Raw genomic sequence first — 16,956 nt, 5'->3', positions numbered from 1 at the left:
TAGCCACATAATCAATGAGCTGATAGAAACAGAACGAGTTTATGTAGAAGAACTTCAAAGTATAATAGAGGTAAGAAATTCTTCCGTAAATTCTTCTGGTGCTTAACCTCTAAGTCATTGCTGGGGTTGCATATCCTTCACGGGCTGAGCACTCTCACCTCCCACCTTGTGTTTATAGAACACAAGTTCTCTGTCAACAAGAGAGCTCAGCCTTGGAGATGGAAAGGAAGAAGCATGATTTGATCATTTGCCTCAGGGTTTAAAGGAAGAGGCACCTTCTTTGACCCCAGCCCACAGAATGATGACAATTGTGGAGTTCTCAAAGTTATGGGCAGAGGAATAGTTAGTAATGATCTGTGGGAGCTGACAGCTCTGATAACTGATGCATCACTCTGACATTAAAATCTGACGTCAGAATATTCTTGTCTCAAAATTTGTATTAAATAAAGACAATTTGGCTTCTACAAGAAACAGCCAAATAATCAAGCCAAATGCCACAGCTCAACAAATAAATCAAACTAACCTTTTTGTGAGGAAGCAGTGTGGCAGAAAGATAAGTGTTTATCAAACTTAGCAGTTTCTATCCCTACACATCCCAAATGGCTTTTGACTCCACAGAATGGGAGTCAAATGATGGCTAGGGCCATCATTTAATCTTTTTTGCTGATCCAGTAATCTGTCCATTTACAGTTAAGATTATGTTTGAACAGCTATCAGGTGTAAAAGCTCTAGGGAAAATTAGAAGCATCAGAAATTCATGAAGCAACAAAGAAGCTGGCACAGGAGAAGCCTTTGTGTGCTCTGTAGATAACCAAAAGTACATAGGCTTTGGGGCTTTTTAGTGTCTCAGACAGTATTTCTTCCTTGGTAAAAAATAGCCTGGTTTTATTTTCAACTCTCCTCTGCAGGGTTATGCTTCAGAAATGGACAATCCCAACTTAGTACATCTGATTCCATCTACGCTCCAGAACAAGAAGGAAATTCTTTTTGGGAACCTCCCGGAAATCTATGAATTCCACAACAGGCACGTGAGAACTGCTGGTTGTCCTGTGCTCCTGGTGCTGCTGACACTTCTAATCCCTTTATATAGGGTGCTTTGTTACACTCCTATGTACACAGGCAGGAAAAGTCGTCCTCACTTTGCCTCTGTGTGTGTCCTATAAAACCCATGTGTAGACAACACCCCTGAGATCATCAATTTCATCTCTTTGTGAAAGCTTATACCTTTTCATGCATTTTCTAGTGATTTCCCCTGGCATTATTAATTTTGAATGTCCCTAGTGGCAAGTATTTTATGACCTCCCTTGGTACACTGGTAAACGTCACAGGGCTAAGTCCTGATGTTCTTTCTCTGCCCAAGCGCCTCTGTGTTGAAATTTTCTTAGTTATTTGTCCTATATTTCTGGTATCACATCAGCAGAAGACATGATACTTTTGAGAGCACTTTTCTTAAGGAATTTTATCATTCACATGTTCTAAAACCTCTCCAGAAGCCTTGTCTGCACTGTGGACATTCATCAGCAAAACGTATACCTGATCTGGTGCCCATAACTACAGAATACTGAGTATGGACAAGATTAAACTCTTTTTGATCCCCTTCCAAAACATAAAACTTAAGGCCACTTATTTTAATTTCCTGCTTTTCTTAGCCCTGATTAAGTAAACCTGTCTGTAGTCAAGGTGAGAATTTAATTATATTGAATAATGATTGCCTGTAAGATGCAACAGTTGAACAAAATGAAAAACAAACAAACTTTTGCAAATTTAATTATTATACCAGAGCAACTTACACATAGTAGAAAAAATATTTTCCAATTTACATATCATTTTGAAAGAATGTCTTCTATTTTGACAATGTAATTCCCCTCCTGTTGCAAGCCTGGTCTTTCTTTTCCTAAAGGCTTAAGTGCATTGACTGCCAGTGACTGCATCGGTCTTTGGACTCCAGCCCACATTTTCATTGCTTGCTGATTAAACAACTGCATCTGACAGAGCTTTTTTGTCTTTTCTAGCTGCTCTGAAATATGCTTATAACCAAATGGGAAGCGGGTGTTTGGGTTACATATTGGAAATAAATCTCAACAGCCAGAGGAACCAGGTGTATGAGTTGCTTGTGAGCAGATGAAACCATGATAATATTGGTGATTTGGGCAGTCAGCTGTGAACCGTATCCCATTTTCTAAAATACATGTAATATATTTATTTGTGTGTCAGAGTTGTTGTTTCTCCCATTAAATCTTTTTACTACAAAAACATAGACTTTAATCTGGATTTATATGGAAGTTATGGAAGTTATTTATATGGAAGTTTATATGGCAGTGTGAATAGGATGTTCCATTATTGTTTGCTTTCCTTTCTTCTTTGCAGGATTTTCCTTAAGGAAATAGAAAATTGCATTGAAAATCCTGAGCTTCTTGCCCGATGCTTTTTAAAAAGAGTAAGTCAATCCTTTTGCGAGTTTGCATGAGTATCTATGGTCTTATCCTACAATGCTTACAGACTTACGCCTATCTTTTCACTCTGATTGCTTGTGCAAATGAGGGAAATTCATATAAGCAAATATTCACAAATTAATCCACTATTAATGGGTGTATATTTTGAAATCTGAACCTTTAGCTGGTTTATTATAGGACGGGATCTATTACCATTATTTTACCAATGTATTGTAAGCCCTGGTTAAAAAAAAGAAATGATCCAAGTGTTTGACCTGCCTGAATATACAACAGGCACCACCGTACAGTAAATAAGGAGAGAACAGTTAATGGCAGATTGCTCTCAGACTGCAGATATCTCTGTCTTCTCTCTTTTCTCTGCACCATTCAGGAAGCTTACTCCCCTGCAACCGGTTCAGTAGAGTCTACCACCTTCCTTGTGTGGTGAAACTCTACCAGCTCCATAAGCCTGGGGCTGATTCCTTTACGTGTTCGCATAATTCAACAACGAAGTGGGATTCTCCCCACTTGTATGAAGTGCTGAGGGTTAGCTGTTTGTTTAGAGTGAGCTCAGTTTATGAGAAGGCCCAAAGCCTCAGTTTATCATTCAAGTGGTGGCTTTAGTCAGATGCCTGTGCCTTTGCTTCCAGTGCTTGAGTTCTGCAGCAACCTCCTCTGGGAGCTCCTAGTCATGCCCCCATTAGCATGACTGTTTCCTGTGACATAACAAAAGGTGCTTGTTTGTCTAGCACTCGTTCAGAGTGCCCACTAATAAGAAAAACCTGTTTTAGAGGGTTGCTACAGCTTTCTTATACTCTGACAAAGCAGCTGCTAGAATAAGACCATGTGTGTCATATGGGAAAGGGAAGAGGAATGGAAAATGGGAAAATCTGTTCTGTTCTCTGTAGTCAGTGTACCTTTTGCTTCCACTGCACACTACATCTAGCATTTGCCACTTTTCTAGTGTACATGTTGATTTTTTTAAAAAAATACTTTTAAAGAAAGTTCAAATTCCATGTTTAAATGTTGCACCTTTTGTCTCTCTCTGTCAAAACAGCTGCTGAGCCCAGTTCTCCTCTCTATTCTACCAATGTAAAATCAGCATCACTAAAACTGTGCTTCAGGTGTCAGGTGAAAGAAAATCAGTCCCTCTTGTCATATTTGCTTATCAGCTTCCATTGGCTAGTCAAACCCCAAACGTTATGAATAAGAAGTTAAATTTTGTGTTTGCTTTTTCCCTATTTCAAATCTTGCGCTGAGAAGGCAGAAGCCTATCTCCTGAAAGGTCTGTGCTCACACAGAAGCACCTTTGATTCAAAGGCTTCCCCTCCTGTTCTGTTTTTAGAAGAAGCCACATAAAATCCAGAAAGTTGTTGTTTCTGTTGGACTGCCTTTAGGAGGCACAAACAAAAGCCTGGTTGTGTGCTTGTATTCCCCACAGTTTGGCAGCTTTTTGCGTCTTCCCACTGAGCAGAGGCTTCTGCCTTGCCCTGTGAGCTGTGACTGCGCTTGCCGTGGCACGGGGGTAACCGAAACAGCTGCTCTTCAAAGCCATGTCTGGTTCTGGGAGGAAATTCACGTTGCAGATTCACTTCTGTTTCTCCTTTGTCCCGGTGTAACCTTCCTGCCATCACAGTTTGGTGGGCCTGTAATTAGAAACAGACTGGTACTTTTTGAAGAATATTATCCTGTCTGATCACACTGGACCTTTCCGCCGTGATTCTAGAGCTGCTTGAAAGCGTTCCAAGAGCTGCAGTGGGATGCCCTGGTGCCTGGCTGAGACCCTCCATCCCCTCTGTGTCATTCCCCTCCTGTGTCCCCACCCATTCTCCCACCTCCACCAGTGCCACCTGGTCAGCTGGCACCAGAAATACAAACCCATCTTCTCAGGCGATGGCAGGAGCAGCACATGGAGTTCCAGCATATTTCACCTCTCTGACTTCTCTCCTGGAACACAGCAGCAAAATCAGGTGCAAGATGAAACAGAAATGCCCCTCTTGTCCTCCCTCACACTTTGCCTGATCTTGTTAGGGCATGATCATCAAGTGAACCAAACTGCAAGTAAGCCAGCTCAACTTCACCCCCGTGGTACCTGGGGTAAATACCATCGTGAAGGTACCTGACCTTGCTTAAAGCTCTGTGTGGCACAGACTGCACAGATTCTCAAAGATGGGGTGTGTGCTGAAATGCCTTGCAGGATGGATCTTGTAGCACTATATCAGCAATAAGATGAACGCTCTAGTTTGGTCTGCCAAAACTGGGGCTGGGAAGAAGGAAAGCTCACTAGACCAAAGCAACAATGCTTGGGAAGAATCGAAAGGTGTGTCAGACAGCTTACAAACATATGCCAGGTGAGGTGCCTGGCAGGAGTGACTCACTGTGGATTACCAGTTACTTATTCATATTGCAACCATAGAAAAAGAGAATAATTTGACAGGAATTGTGAAAGTACTGTAGCACCTGACCAGAAACCTTGGTGTTGGAGTCAAAGAGCTAAATTCTGATCTCAAAGAAAATATATTCATAAAGCAGCAGCCAAGTTCCATAAGTGGAACTGTGCATGTATGCCACAGAAATACACTGTGAGTTAAATCTTACTATGATTCCAGGGTGCAAGTTCATCATGGAAAGGAAAGTCATAACATGATGAGCATGGTGTGAAAGTACCAGTGGGAAGTCAGAACCTCTGAATATTGAAACAGGGATGTGTGAAACATTTAACGCTAGGATTTGAGTAACTAAATAATTCAGTATGTCTTGGAATTTTAGAGTCTGAGCCTAATAATTTTATCAGTAATGTTCTCTATTCCTTACACACACACTATTACAGAAATTAAAAACTGGATCTAAAGATGTAGGTATCAGCCTGAGCTGGTATCACTGATGCATGCAGCAGTAGATTGTGTTGGCACAGGGCAGTTCCACTAGGGCAGGTTACTGGTGAGTTGTTGATCATTTTACCTTTCCTTTATGTCAACCAGATACTTGTCTTTTTGCCCCTGCTCTTGACTGTCACTGTTTCTGTTCTTGCCCTGTCCAATTAGGTTTCTATGGGCCAGAAACAAATTGTAATGCTTGATTACCCTTTTTAATTTTTTTAATTTTGTGGGTTTTACCCCCTGCTAACTTTCCTCCAAGGCAACATGTACAAACAATCCTATTTAGGTGAAGAAAACTCTACGCTTCTTTTGAAACAGCACCATTACTATTCTATTAAGTTGCAGTGGAGCTTTTTGATTGCATAATCCTTGACACAGTGAGGTGTTGCATGGCACAGTTCTGCTTCTTTTATATCTGATTCATCAGGGTGACGCCAGTAAGGGCTATAGAAGAAAATATCAACAATACTGCTTTCTTCTAGTAACTATGAAAAAGAAAATGTTTTCCCTGTAGCAAGGGTAAGTAGGCACTGTCCAGTGGCCTGAAAGCACAGAGGAGAGAGCCAGGAATTCCTGGGCTTTATTTTTGGCACCAGTTCATTAACTGAGGTCATGCCCACCAGGCTAGGTGCAGAGATAAGAAGCTCCAAGCTGGTCAGGCACAGCCAGTCCTGCTCCATGGTGGTGTAGCTGCAGGCCTTCTGAGCTAGTTGGGCTCGTTGTTAGCAAGCTAACAATCTGGCAGAGGAACATCTGTCAGTCGGAATCCATCCATATAACCTAGGGAGCTTGAAATCTCCCTGGGCTTTCATAGCGATTGCCTTTGTTTTCACTGAAGTCAATGAAATATTGCTGTGGACTTCAGTGGGAGCACCTGGAGTGTAGTCAAAGGTAAATACAGGTCGAGAGAATCCACCACATCTAATTTGGATAGGACAGTTTAAGCAGTTCTCCCTGCCTAACCTAGAACAGCAAGACGAACTTGCCACTTACCATTCTGTGCCAGTAGCATTAAAAAAGAATTGCATTTCTAATTGTGTGTGTGTGTGTTTTTTTTTTGTTTGTTTTCAAATAATCAATCACCCTCTCAGCAATACAACAGTTTTGCAATTAGGCTATGTGCCTTTCAGTCTGCAGTCTTCTTGCTTTGTGCAAATAGTGAGAAAAAATCATTTTTTGGTGTATTTAATTTATGAAAGTAAAGAGCAGGTTTGGTAGCTTCGGTATATTTTTACATACAGACTTATGACCATGAATTAATTACTTCTGTGTGTTAGGATGGCAGGTAAGAAAAAGTATGACTCATGGCAGATGCTTTGTGGATCCTTTCTTCTTGCCTTACTTAAGCTCTCCTTTTCTTGCAGAAAGAGGACCTCCAAATATATGAAAAATACTGTCAAAACAAGCCAAGGTCTGAAGCTCTCTGGAGACAATGTGGAGACAGCATCTTTTTCCAGGTGGAATTGCATTTCAGACTAGCAGTGGGAGACCATCAAATGTGTTTTCCTTCTTCCTTTTCTTTAGAAAACTTAGAGAAAAAATAGAGATTTTTCTGCATGATCGTTATCCTGATGGCAGGTGCTCAGTATGTGTCAATGTGCTCTCTGCAGGAGTTTAGATAAAATAGTTCCTGGACAGGAGCCTAGTTCTTCAGGCTATAGCCAAACCAAAGAATTGCTGGCTTCTTTGCAAATCCCAGATGATTGCAATCTCATGAGCAAGGCACGCCAGATTTTGACACCAAGCTGAGCTTTTGATTAGCTCTCGTTTAGATATGTTTTCACTGTGGCAAAAGTAACCTGGAAACTCCTATGCAGATGAAACAAATTTCTCTCTCAATTAATTCACAGACATACTGATTTTAGATTACCAAATGATAATGATCTTGGTGTCTTGCCTGTGTTTCAAGGAGCAGTGATATTTTTCTTTCCTGTTATCTCTTACAGGAATGTCAACGTAAATTGGATCATAAGCTTTCACTAGATGCTTATCTTTTAAAGCCAGTCCAGAGAATCACCAAGTACCAGTTGCTATTAAAGGTCAGTTTTCCACAAGAGTGCAAAGGATTCCATTGCATAGCTTGTTTTACCTAAATAATTGCTTATCAGTGTTGTTGTCTGAAGGACTACCTGGAAATAAATCCTCTCTCACTTCTTCAACAAATACTTAGTAATGCTAAGTTGTAAAATGGTAACAGAGTCAAAGAAAGGACCTCCCTTTAAAGATAAGTACTTTTATTACTTCACTGGGAAAATGAAATAGCATACGTTATATAGCAAGTGTTTTATTATTTTAATTATCTTTAAACAGAAATTGAAAATGGTTTTATCGGGTCAGTGTGGTTTTACAGTTTGGAAACAGGAACTGATGCTCCAAATCCTGTCTCTAACATCCAACCCCATTTAACAGAACTCTTCCAGCTCTCTGAACCTACTGTTTACCCATAGTTGTGACTCAGATCTTTCAGAAGGATCCACTCCTTTTTGGTGCCTACATTTTGAAGACCCAATTAGGAACAAATTGTATGTAAATTTTCCACAGGATGTATATAGAAACCTCAGTTTTCATTTGGTTGGAACTGCGAGCGGTCCACACTTGAAATTTTGGCCTGAACGGAGCAACAGGAAATAGATACTCTCAGGCCAATTAAACTTTTTTAAGATGGTGGCTTAAGTTCCTGTCTTCATCTCCTCAGTTCTTAAACATAGCCAATGTTTGCTTCTCTTCCTTATGGGAAGGCAGTGAAGGCGAATTACATGCTGTTCTGAAGCATCTGGACTTAATGCAGTGCTCTGTACTGTCACAAAATCTAGTGTGAAATTTGCATTGAGGGTTTTAGGCTCTAATCTTTTTTGCTAATAGCTATCATGGCACTGGCTAAATTATGTCAGCTTGTGATGATCTGTCTGGTTATTCACTTGTGCAGTATTTCTGTGCCTTGTTACTGATTTTATGCAAAACTCTAGAATCCAGAAATTGAAGGAGGTTATTAAGAATGGTGCTGACACCAGTACCTTTGTATCAACTTAATCCAGAAATAAGTTTGGCTCCCTTTTTTGAAAGTATTTTTGAAAACATTTTTAAAACATTTTTTGAAGCTTTCTTCTTAAGGGAGAAAGGAGAAAATGTCAAGGTGTTCAGAAGAGTAAGAGTAAACCAGATTCTACTTCTAATTTGGAATATGACTGTAAATAAATGTAGGATTAAATCAAGGAGTAAAATTCTCAAGCAAAACGGGTTACAGCCATTGGAGCTGAAGCTGGTCAGACCAGTTTTGTACATAGGAACAAAGCTTTGGCAAGGACATTTCGTTTGTCAGGGATTATGAGATCTGTGAAGATGGTGCACTAAGTCCCTGGCAGCAGGAGATTTTAGGAGTGTAGGAAAATTGGAGTGTGAAAAAAGGGCAACAACTTTTGTGCCTTAACTGTGTGCCTTGGTGTGCAAGAGGCAGACTAATTTTAATTCTGATTGCAACCCTCGGGTTTCAATCAGTTCAGCTAATATTAAAACCTGTAGTCCCTCTATAAGGATGCAGATTACAGGGATCCATACTGGTCCTAGAAATTGTGCAACAGGTACCATAAGAGGCTTTTAGCCTCCAAACCCTGGTTGCCCAGATATCTGGGGACAGACTCCTGCTGTTTTGGGTTTGCAAAATCTACTTTTTTTTTGCAGTCCTGTCTCACAGGAGAACAAGTGCCTCTGTTTTTGGAATAAACAATTTCCAAATATGGCTGAAAATTATGTACCTGAATGAGAATCACCATGAAAATGATGAGGGAAAAATAACTGGAGTCTTGATTCATTGCTGGATATATTTCTGGGGCATGCTTTCTATTGGCATTGTGGCCAGTGTAGGGAAAGAAAACTAAATTTACTGTCCAGTTCTTAGTCACGTCCTATTGTTGTAACACTTTATTTCTTGGTTTCTTTACATTTTGCATTTCTGAACTCAAACTTGCATCCAACAAAACACTTTTTTTCATACCACTGACAGATGTATAGGGCACGGACAAGTCAATAGTGAATAATAATAATAATAAAAAAAAAAGTCTAACAGCTAATAAATTTATTCTTTCCACTGAATAGTGGATGCAGATTCCAAGCATCAAAATCATAGGTCACTGTAGGTGTCAATAGTCAATAATGCTACTTCTTTTGGTTACAGTCAAATTACTTTCTCCGTTCAGTGGTGGGAATCCTGATTGGCTTTGGTTTCAGATTCTGTGGTATAATCGTGGTATCTTCCAGGTCCTTTGAGATTCGTGACTTCTCAAGACAGTACCAACCACATGTGGATCTCTTAACCCTTTTTCCCCAGATACTTTTTTTTTCCCAGTCTGTTTCTGATTTCATGTTGATACTCATTGGCAAATAGTTCTTCCTATGCAATAAGGTAAAACAACAAACAAAACAGAAATTTGTGCATCTGAATAAGGTTCAAGCTCCTCTGTAGGCAGAGGATGTGTCTTTCAGGATTTGCATAAATTATATTCATTGGTTCCAGGAAGAGAACTAGGTCCTGAGCTATGACTAGAAATCTTCAAGTAAAAAACACATGTAGAAATAAGAAAAGTCATTCTCATAAGGAGCTCTGCCAGGCTAAGTAAATAGTTGGCCCTAAATACTTGGAACTCTAAATAGAATCTCTCTATGTGAAGTGATTACAGAAACGGAGCCCTCAAAAGGTATTATTTGTTACTTTCCTTGTTTTGGGCACATGTAGTTTAACTTGTCCAGTTTTATTTCTTGTCCAAGAGGATGGAAGATAGAATGACTTCCATCATTTCAAGCAGAATATAATATTTAAATATTTTTTTTCTAGATGTCAGCATTGCTCTGTGAAATGACTGTCCCTTAAAAAAGATTGTCAACATTTGCAGATGTAGATCTGTAATTCATAGTGAAGAGGTAGAGAATAAGAAGTGGGAAGGATTTATGGTAATCTTTCTTACTTCCTCCACCAAAAAGTTAACATCTGAAAAAGATGTTTCATAGATTAAAAAAGCTTCACATAATTTAGGGAAGAGAGATTTGTGAGATGATTTGACCACAGTTTAATCATCTATACAGGAACCGACTTCTTCCCATTCAGACTTTATCTAGCAGACAAGAGCTTGTTAAGACCTAATGACTGGAACATCAAGTCTGACAAACTCAGACTAGAAAATAATTTATATTCTTAGTAGTGGGGATACATATCTCCTGGAACAAATTGCGAAGGGAAACAGTAAGTTCTGTAACACCAGAAATCATTGTATTAAGTTTGAGGTTTTTTTTATAGGAGGTATGGAGTAAAAAGACAGGATGTAATTCTGTGATGTGCAAAAGATCATTGTAAATGTATCAAAATGGTCCTATCTCATCTTTAATGAACCCATAAAAGTTGAAAATATGAAAAAGCTCAAAGTGTCCATCCTCAATGACAATCCTGGCAAATGTCCTGTTTTATTTTATCCTACATGTCTGCTAATCTGTCTATGCAGCACAAACTTCAGGGAGGATTGTGTTATGGTGGCTTCAGGTATAAGAACTTTTCAAGTATTTTTTTTCATCTTTTTTTAATCAGGAAATGCTGAAGTGTAGCAAGAATTCAGAGGGTACTGCTGAACTGGAAGAGGCCCTGGCTACAGTGCTTGATATCATCAAGTCAGTAAATGACTCCATGCACCAGATAGCTATCACAGGATATGAGGTATTATTTATTGTTGTTCTTACTGTTGTTCTTAGTGTTGTCTTGATCCACACAATGTTCATGTCATCACTGATCATACTGTGCCCATGGCTGGTACACTTTGCAGGAACCTGTGACACATTCTTGAAGGATGCCTCTCAGTGGCACGTTGTAGTGACCAGAAAGACATGTTAACTTCTCTGTCAACATGGGGATGGATGATGAATGTGGGGAGGAAGCAGTACAAATGCAATCCATATGAGTAATCACACACAAAACTCATTTGTAGGTGAGAGGCAGCAAGCGTGACTGACGTAACTTAAGAAATTTGCTGGAACTGTCTATGACCCCAATGCAAGTCAAACATTTCCAAATCTTTTGCTCTTAGGGAGGAAAATTTGGCTTCCATTTAAAGTGGGTAATAGAATCCACCCCAGTGACTGGCAAATTCATTATCTGAAATGTGAAATAACAGTCACAGTACAAATAAAAGGCCATGAATGTATATATCTCTCTACTGAAGCTCCGCTAAAGTCATATGACTTGCAACATCCAGTACTGCCTTCAGAAAATGAACCCTAGAGTGAGAAGTGGAAGTGATTGACGTGTAAAAGAGAAACATGTCTGGTGAAATGAGGCCTGAGGGTGATGTGATTGCCCATTTTGAAATAGCTGCAGGGTGAAAATGTCAAGGAAAAACACACAGAACAGCCTGGTTGAAAGAACTATTATATCAGAGTAACGGGGTTTAGTCTGAGCACCAGAAAAACAGCATTCTGTGCAGAATGTGACTGCCAGAAGATATGCACAGTCTGTACTGACTGTGTCTGGGTGGCAAGACTTATTTTGTGTTTTGCAGGATGGAGTGCCTTCAGGAATTTTAATTTCTATATTTCTCCCTTTTGTTCAAGTGCATCTGCACCTGGTAGCTGAACAAATAATGCCCATTAGATCAGCATTATTTTATAAATGAATTTAAGTGCATGCTTAGCTATTCATTGTAGATCCACTGCTGTACACAGTTGGAGGTGCTCCTGTGGGTTGTGCATTATATTTAAAATGAGGAAATGAGTTCTTATCCTGCAGTATCTGTACTGAGTTGAATGTGATCTGGTGGCCACCTTGTTTTATTAGTAAACACATAGACTAGCTGTAGTTCCTGTGGATTAGAGAAACACCACAGGTTCTAAGCACAGTTTAGGTCTCCCAAACCTGAGAAACTTAAGTAAAGCGTATACTTTACTCCAGTCCTCTGTACGGCTACAAGCTGCACCAAGTTGATTATGCATGGTTGCATGGATTACAAGTTGATCCATGGGGTCTTGCACTATGTCTTCACACTGAGAGCTGGGTTTAGATTAATAATATAGCATGAAAATTTCCTTCTCTGTTTAAATTAGCAGTATCTTGTTGATAAATTTTCCATCTAATCTTCATTTTTTTCCAGTTTTTCTTCATGTAGGAGAAGCCTACTATATTCAAATTTGTTGGCTGGATAGATATAGTTTGTCGGTTTTTTAATTTCTCCAACAAGCAAGGTCAAATCCAGCACCTGGCTATTTCTGCCATTGAAAATTCTTAAAGAATTTTTTATTAATAGGAATTCTTTACAAGAATTCTTAAATAATTCTTTAAAAATAGTCCCTTTTCCCCTTCTACTTTTGGATTTGTCAGACTTCCATGAAATGCCAGGCAGTAGCCCCAGTACTAGTAGACATTTACCTCTGCTTTATTGCGTGGACTGAAAGATGTGAAAAGGTGCAGCACGGTTGGATGTGTAGCCCAATGCTGACAGCATTCCTGAGATGGTTTGTTACATGATTATTAAATGGGGTGAAAGTGTAAAAGTACACGAATCCAAAACTTTCTTCTCCCCATTACCCCAATCCCTGGTGCTCAGGTCTGATGCCAAATCAACACCTCCCATTGCTCACAAAGCCACACCCCACCTTGTGGAGTCTACAATGCCCACACAGGCATGGTAGAAATACTAAAACACCTTTCAGAGATGGATATTATGCCAGTGGAAAAGCAGGTTTTGTGGCAGCTGATGAATGCTCCTAATTGCATAGGCAATTCTGTTTCTTGGAGCTGTGCACATCCAGTCTTGAGGAGCTGAACTCTTATGTAAGAAATTGTCAATATGGAAGGTTTGGGCTTTTTTTTTTTTTTTTTTTTCAAAGCCACTAAAAGTGTAAAGTAAAGCTTGGAGAGCAGAACTTTCAGAGATGTTTCCTACAATCATCCTAATAAATCTTCATGTATTCAAAAGGTTTATTTGTATTCAATTTGGCCTGGGTAGTTTGTCCATTAGCTATGCAGCACTTGAGCCATTCATACATCTCTCTTATCTTCCATAAGCATGAAATGCAGTGTATTGTTCTGACAGGAAATAATTATATCTGAGATAATGATGAAATCATTCACCTTAAATAAACTTTCTTTAGGACAAAATATCACTGTCCACTAGCACAAGTTCCCAGGAATGGTGTCCTCCTTTCTGTATTTCTGCCCACACTGAAGACAAGAGTCCAGGTTTTGTAGGCTAGTATTCAAAGTCTTTTGTAGAATTGCTGCAAACTGCCATCCCCATTCATCCTCTTTCTCTCTGCAGTTGTGGCCTCCCACTTCTGTTGCTATAATCCCAATCCTAGACCCAAGACTGAAGAGGCATAGCTATCACAAAAGTTGAACTGAGCTTCGGGATCTCAGTGCTGTATTAAACAGTGGCTGGAGTGACAGGAGGCTCTCAACACTGTAAATAAATAAATAAATAAATAAAAGGAAATGCGTATTTTTGATTTAGCTTTCTGTTTCATCAAAACCTTCTTTCCGCAGGTTTGTGGTTTACACCAGCCTGCACACGTAGATGCAAACATACAGTCCTGTATGCAGGAAAACCAAACTCTCTAACTCTGTGTATTAGAAATGGCAAATGGTTATATTATAGAAATGACTGAGTCTTTTGGAGAGTCTCATAGTATCCTGATATGAAGTGGAGAAGTACCTCAACAAACCCTCATTTTGCAGTTGGGTCTAGGTTAGAAGAAGGGGAGCATGAGAGAGACCAATTTGCACTCCGTGCTTTAAGAAATCACTCCCACTCAGAGCCAACATCTTTACCTTATAATCAACAGAACATAACAATGCTGAAAATATGTCCTTTAATAATGAACCAAGCTTATTCCCTAAACTACTTATACAAAGCACTCCCAGAAAAACTTGCCATTAGCATAATTATACTCATCATTAGTTCTAAAGCCCATTACCATGTAGATGCTGCCATGTCCTCTATCCACATATTACTATGCTCTTTAGTAATGAACTGAGCTATACTTGTTTGTGCTGCTGGCATCTGAGCCAAATATCATTTACATCCATTGAAGTGTTTCCCCATAAGTGGTCCTGTCCTCAGACAATGGCTTTAACTCAGAAAGCTCTGGTTCCTGCTTATAGTTTCACTCTCCCTCAGATACTTTTAGGGCTCTTTGGTGCATTTACTCGCTTTTTGCCCAAGGCTGTAGAGAGTTGCGTAGCTTGCAGACGGTGAGCTAAGAAACAATTGTCAAAGCTTTTAAATGCTGTTTTGCAACAGGAGGGAATTACATACCTACATACCTCTGAGCACCAGTCTGTCTCCAGACATCTAAATGTCTTTACAGTTCTTGTCCAGGGATGCATACATCAGAAGCTCACAGCAGAGAAGAAACTGAACCTGGATCTTTCAGAGCTAAGGCATTTGTTTGGATATCTGGACTGCATTGGTCTTCATACTGCTTTGGGATCAGGAGTTGTGAAACCCAATTCTTGTCAGAAAAAGACACTTCTGTGGTCATCAGAGGACAAACAGTGTGTCAGATCTAAAGAGGTCCTGAGACAGACCTTAGACACTAACTGTGAATGGGGAGACAAATGGAATTATGGACATAGAAAACAGTGGGTTAATGGTGATAGGAAGAAACCACACAGGTTTAGGCCGCAGATATGAGCAGATGGGCTTGCAGATGTAACACGTCTGCTCTTCCATACAAGGAATGCCTAGGCACATGCCTCTGCCTGGAAACTTAATCAACACTAGAGGAAAGGACTGTGCTTGAAATTGCCCTAGTTTGAACATAATGTAGGCTCTCTTGTTTCCTTGCCTGCTAGGGGGATGTTAGTGAGCTTGGTAAGCTGCTGATGCAAGGTTCCTTCAACGTGTGGACTGACCACAAGAAGGGTCACAACAAGGTGAAAGACTTGGCTAGATTCAAACCGATGCAGAGACACCTGTTCCTCTACACCAAGATGCTGCTTTTCTGCAAGAAACGAGAGGAGAACACAGATGGTCATGAGAAGACGGCTTCGTACAGCTTTAAAAATTCATTAAAGGTAATAAATGTGGTAACGGGAAAGGGGGAAAAATAAATCTGGTTCTCAAAATACAGGGAGGTTTCCACGTGGAGCTGAAGAATGTAGCCATATCTGGAGCTATCTCGCAACCATGAGTAAATGGAAGCTCCTGTTTTAGTTTCAATTTGGAGACAGATCCAGCCATATGTCTTGCAATTCCAGATGTTGGTTTTGCAACTCACTGCAAACTGGCACCTTGTGTGTTCCTGCCTAGTGTCCCTTAGAGAGGAGCATGGCTGCATGGACTCAGAACTCTGTTCTGCCTATAGGCAGAACAAATCACTGACAGTAAATTGAAAACCTCAAACTGAAATTTTCTATAGGTGGACAAGAGTCAACATAGTGTTGAAAACCAACCAGCAGTATGAAGCGAACAAAGCAAAGTGAATAAACCCATGGTCAGATAGTAACCAGTGTTACTTTTGAGCATATTTGTTAATTGTTATTTTATTTTGCCTGTGACAATCAAGATGATGAGTGATAAATCATAAATTGAGAAATACATGTTCTAAATTTTTGTTTTTAATGACTCCCTAAGGTGCAGAAATGAATGCCGTCTTTTAAAAATGCATCTCAGGGGAGACAGAATTTAAAGACTGTTGACATTTTCCAGAGTCCAGCTTCTTCTTTTCTATTTTCAAACAGATGAGCACTGTGGGCATTACAGAAAATGTAAAAGGAGATAACAAGAAGTTTGAGATCTGGTATAACGGCAGGGAAGAAGTCTATATCATTCAGGTAACAACAATCCTTTATTTCTAAGGACTATGTTTCCTTTTAATAGAATTTCTTTTAAGGAAGTTTTCAGTGTTGTGACTTTAATTGTCCTGTACAGTCATTCTGGTGGTACTAAAATTACCAATATGTCATTGTGGAAATACAACTTTGGGCAAAAAAAGAAAGCAAAGTAATAGAAAATTATTTAGTGAGTTGGACAGAAAGGCAAAGACTGGACCTTAGGTTTATGGTAGCCATTCCATCTCAAAGAGTGGCCTTTGCTTTCTTTTGATCTTAAAAGGGTTGATTCCTAGGTGAAACCAAGAACAAATGTAGGTCAAGGCATCCAAGGAACTGACAACATTCTTTAACTAGATCTGCTTTGTCTTTTCCTTTTGTATTCTCAGGCATCTTCTGTTGAGCTGAAAAACACTTGGATTTCAGAGATTCGCAAAGTCCTGACAGGACAACTGGAGGCATGCAGAGGTAAGACACAGCTGATCTGATGATATTGCTTTCCTTCTGTAGCTGTGTGTGACATCGTGGAGCTGTTCTAGCATTGTCCAGTACTACCAGTGAAATTAACAAGAACAGATCTTCTATGCAAGGATGAGTTGGGAGATTGCAGCATTGCTGGGATTTAAACCCATGTGTATGAATAATTATTCCACTCACAATTAGTCTGAGGAACATGATTTCTGTCTGTTCTCCCTCTCAAGTGCAACATTAGAAACATCCATTTACATCAGCATGTCAGGAGATGGGGTCCCGTTCTTCACTCTGTGCCTTCTCAAGACTGACACAAAAGATCTCCTTCCACACAAATGAAAGCACACAGCAACTGTTCCCATTCTTTGCT

The 16,956-nt window shown here is 39.7% G+C and overlaps 1 protein-coding gene across 5 annotated transcripts in view; it reads left to right on the top strand.

The window, feature by feature from the left end:
• The window catches only part of MCF2L2 (MCF.2 cell line derived transforming sequence-like 2), a 158,511-nt gene that overhangs the window by 117,444 nt on the left and 24,111 nt on the right, over nt 1–16,956 (top strand). For all 5 annotated transcript variants that reach the window (XM_038183877.2, XM_038183878.2, XM_038183875.2 and 2 more), the window contains 9 exons: nt 4–70; nt 909–1,024; nt 2,368–2,437; nt 6,676–6,768; nt 7,258–7,350; nt 10,884–11,009; nt 15,138–15,359; nt 16,026–16,118; nt 16,505–16,583. In XM_038183877.2, the coding sequence (XP_038039805.1) occupies nt 4–70; nt 909–1,024; nt 2,368–2,437; nt 6,676–6,768; nt 7,258–7,350; nt 10,884–11,009; nt 15,138–15,359; nt 16,026–16,118; nt 16,505–16,583 (959 nt within the window). The remainder of the gene's footprint in view (nt 1–3; nt 71–908; nt 1,025–2,367; nt 2,438–6,675; nt 6,769–7,257; nt 7,351–10,883; nt 11,010–15,137; nt 15,360–16,025; nt 16,119–16,504; nt 16,584–16,956) is intronic.

Source organism: Anas platyrhynchos, chromosome 9, assembly GCF_047663525.1.
Source record: "Anas platyrhynchos isolate ZD024472 breed Pekin duck chromosome 9, IASCAAS_PekinDuck_T2T, whole genome shotgun sequence".
Taxonomy (NCBI): domain Eukaryota; kingdom Metazoa; phylum Chordata; class Aves; order Anseriformes; family Anatidae; genus Anas; species Anas platyrhynchos.
Note: the sequence above shows the minus strand (reverse complement) of the source record. Positions and strands in the feature narration are given on the sequence as shown.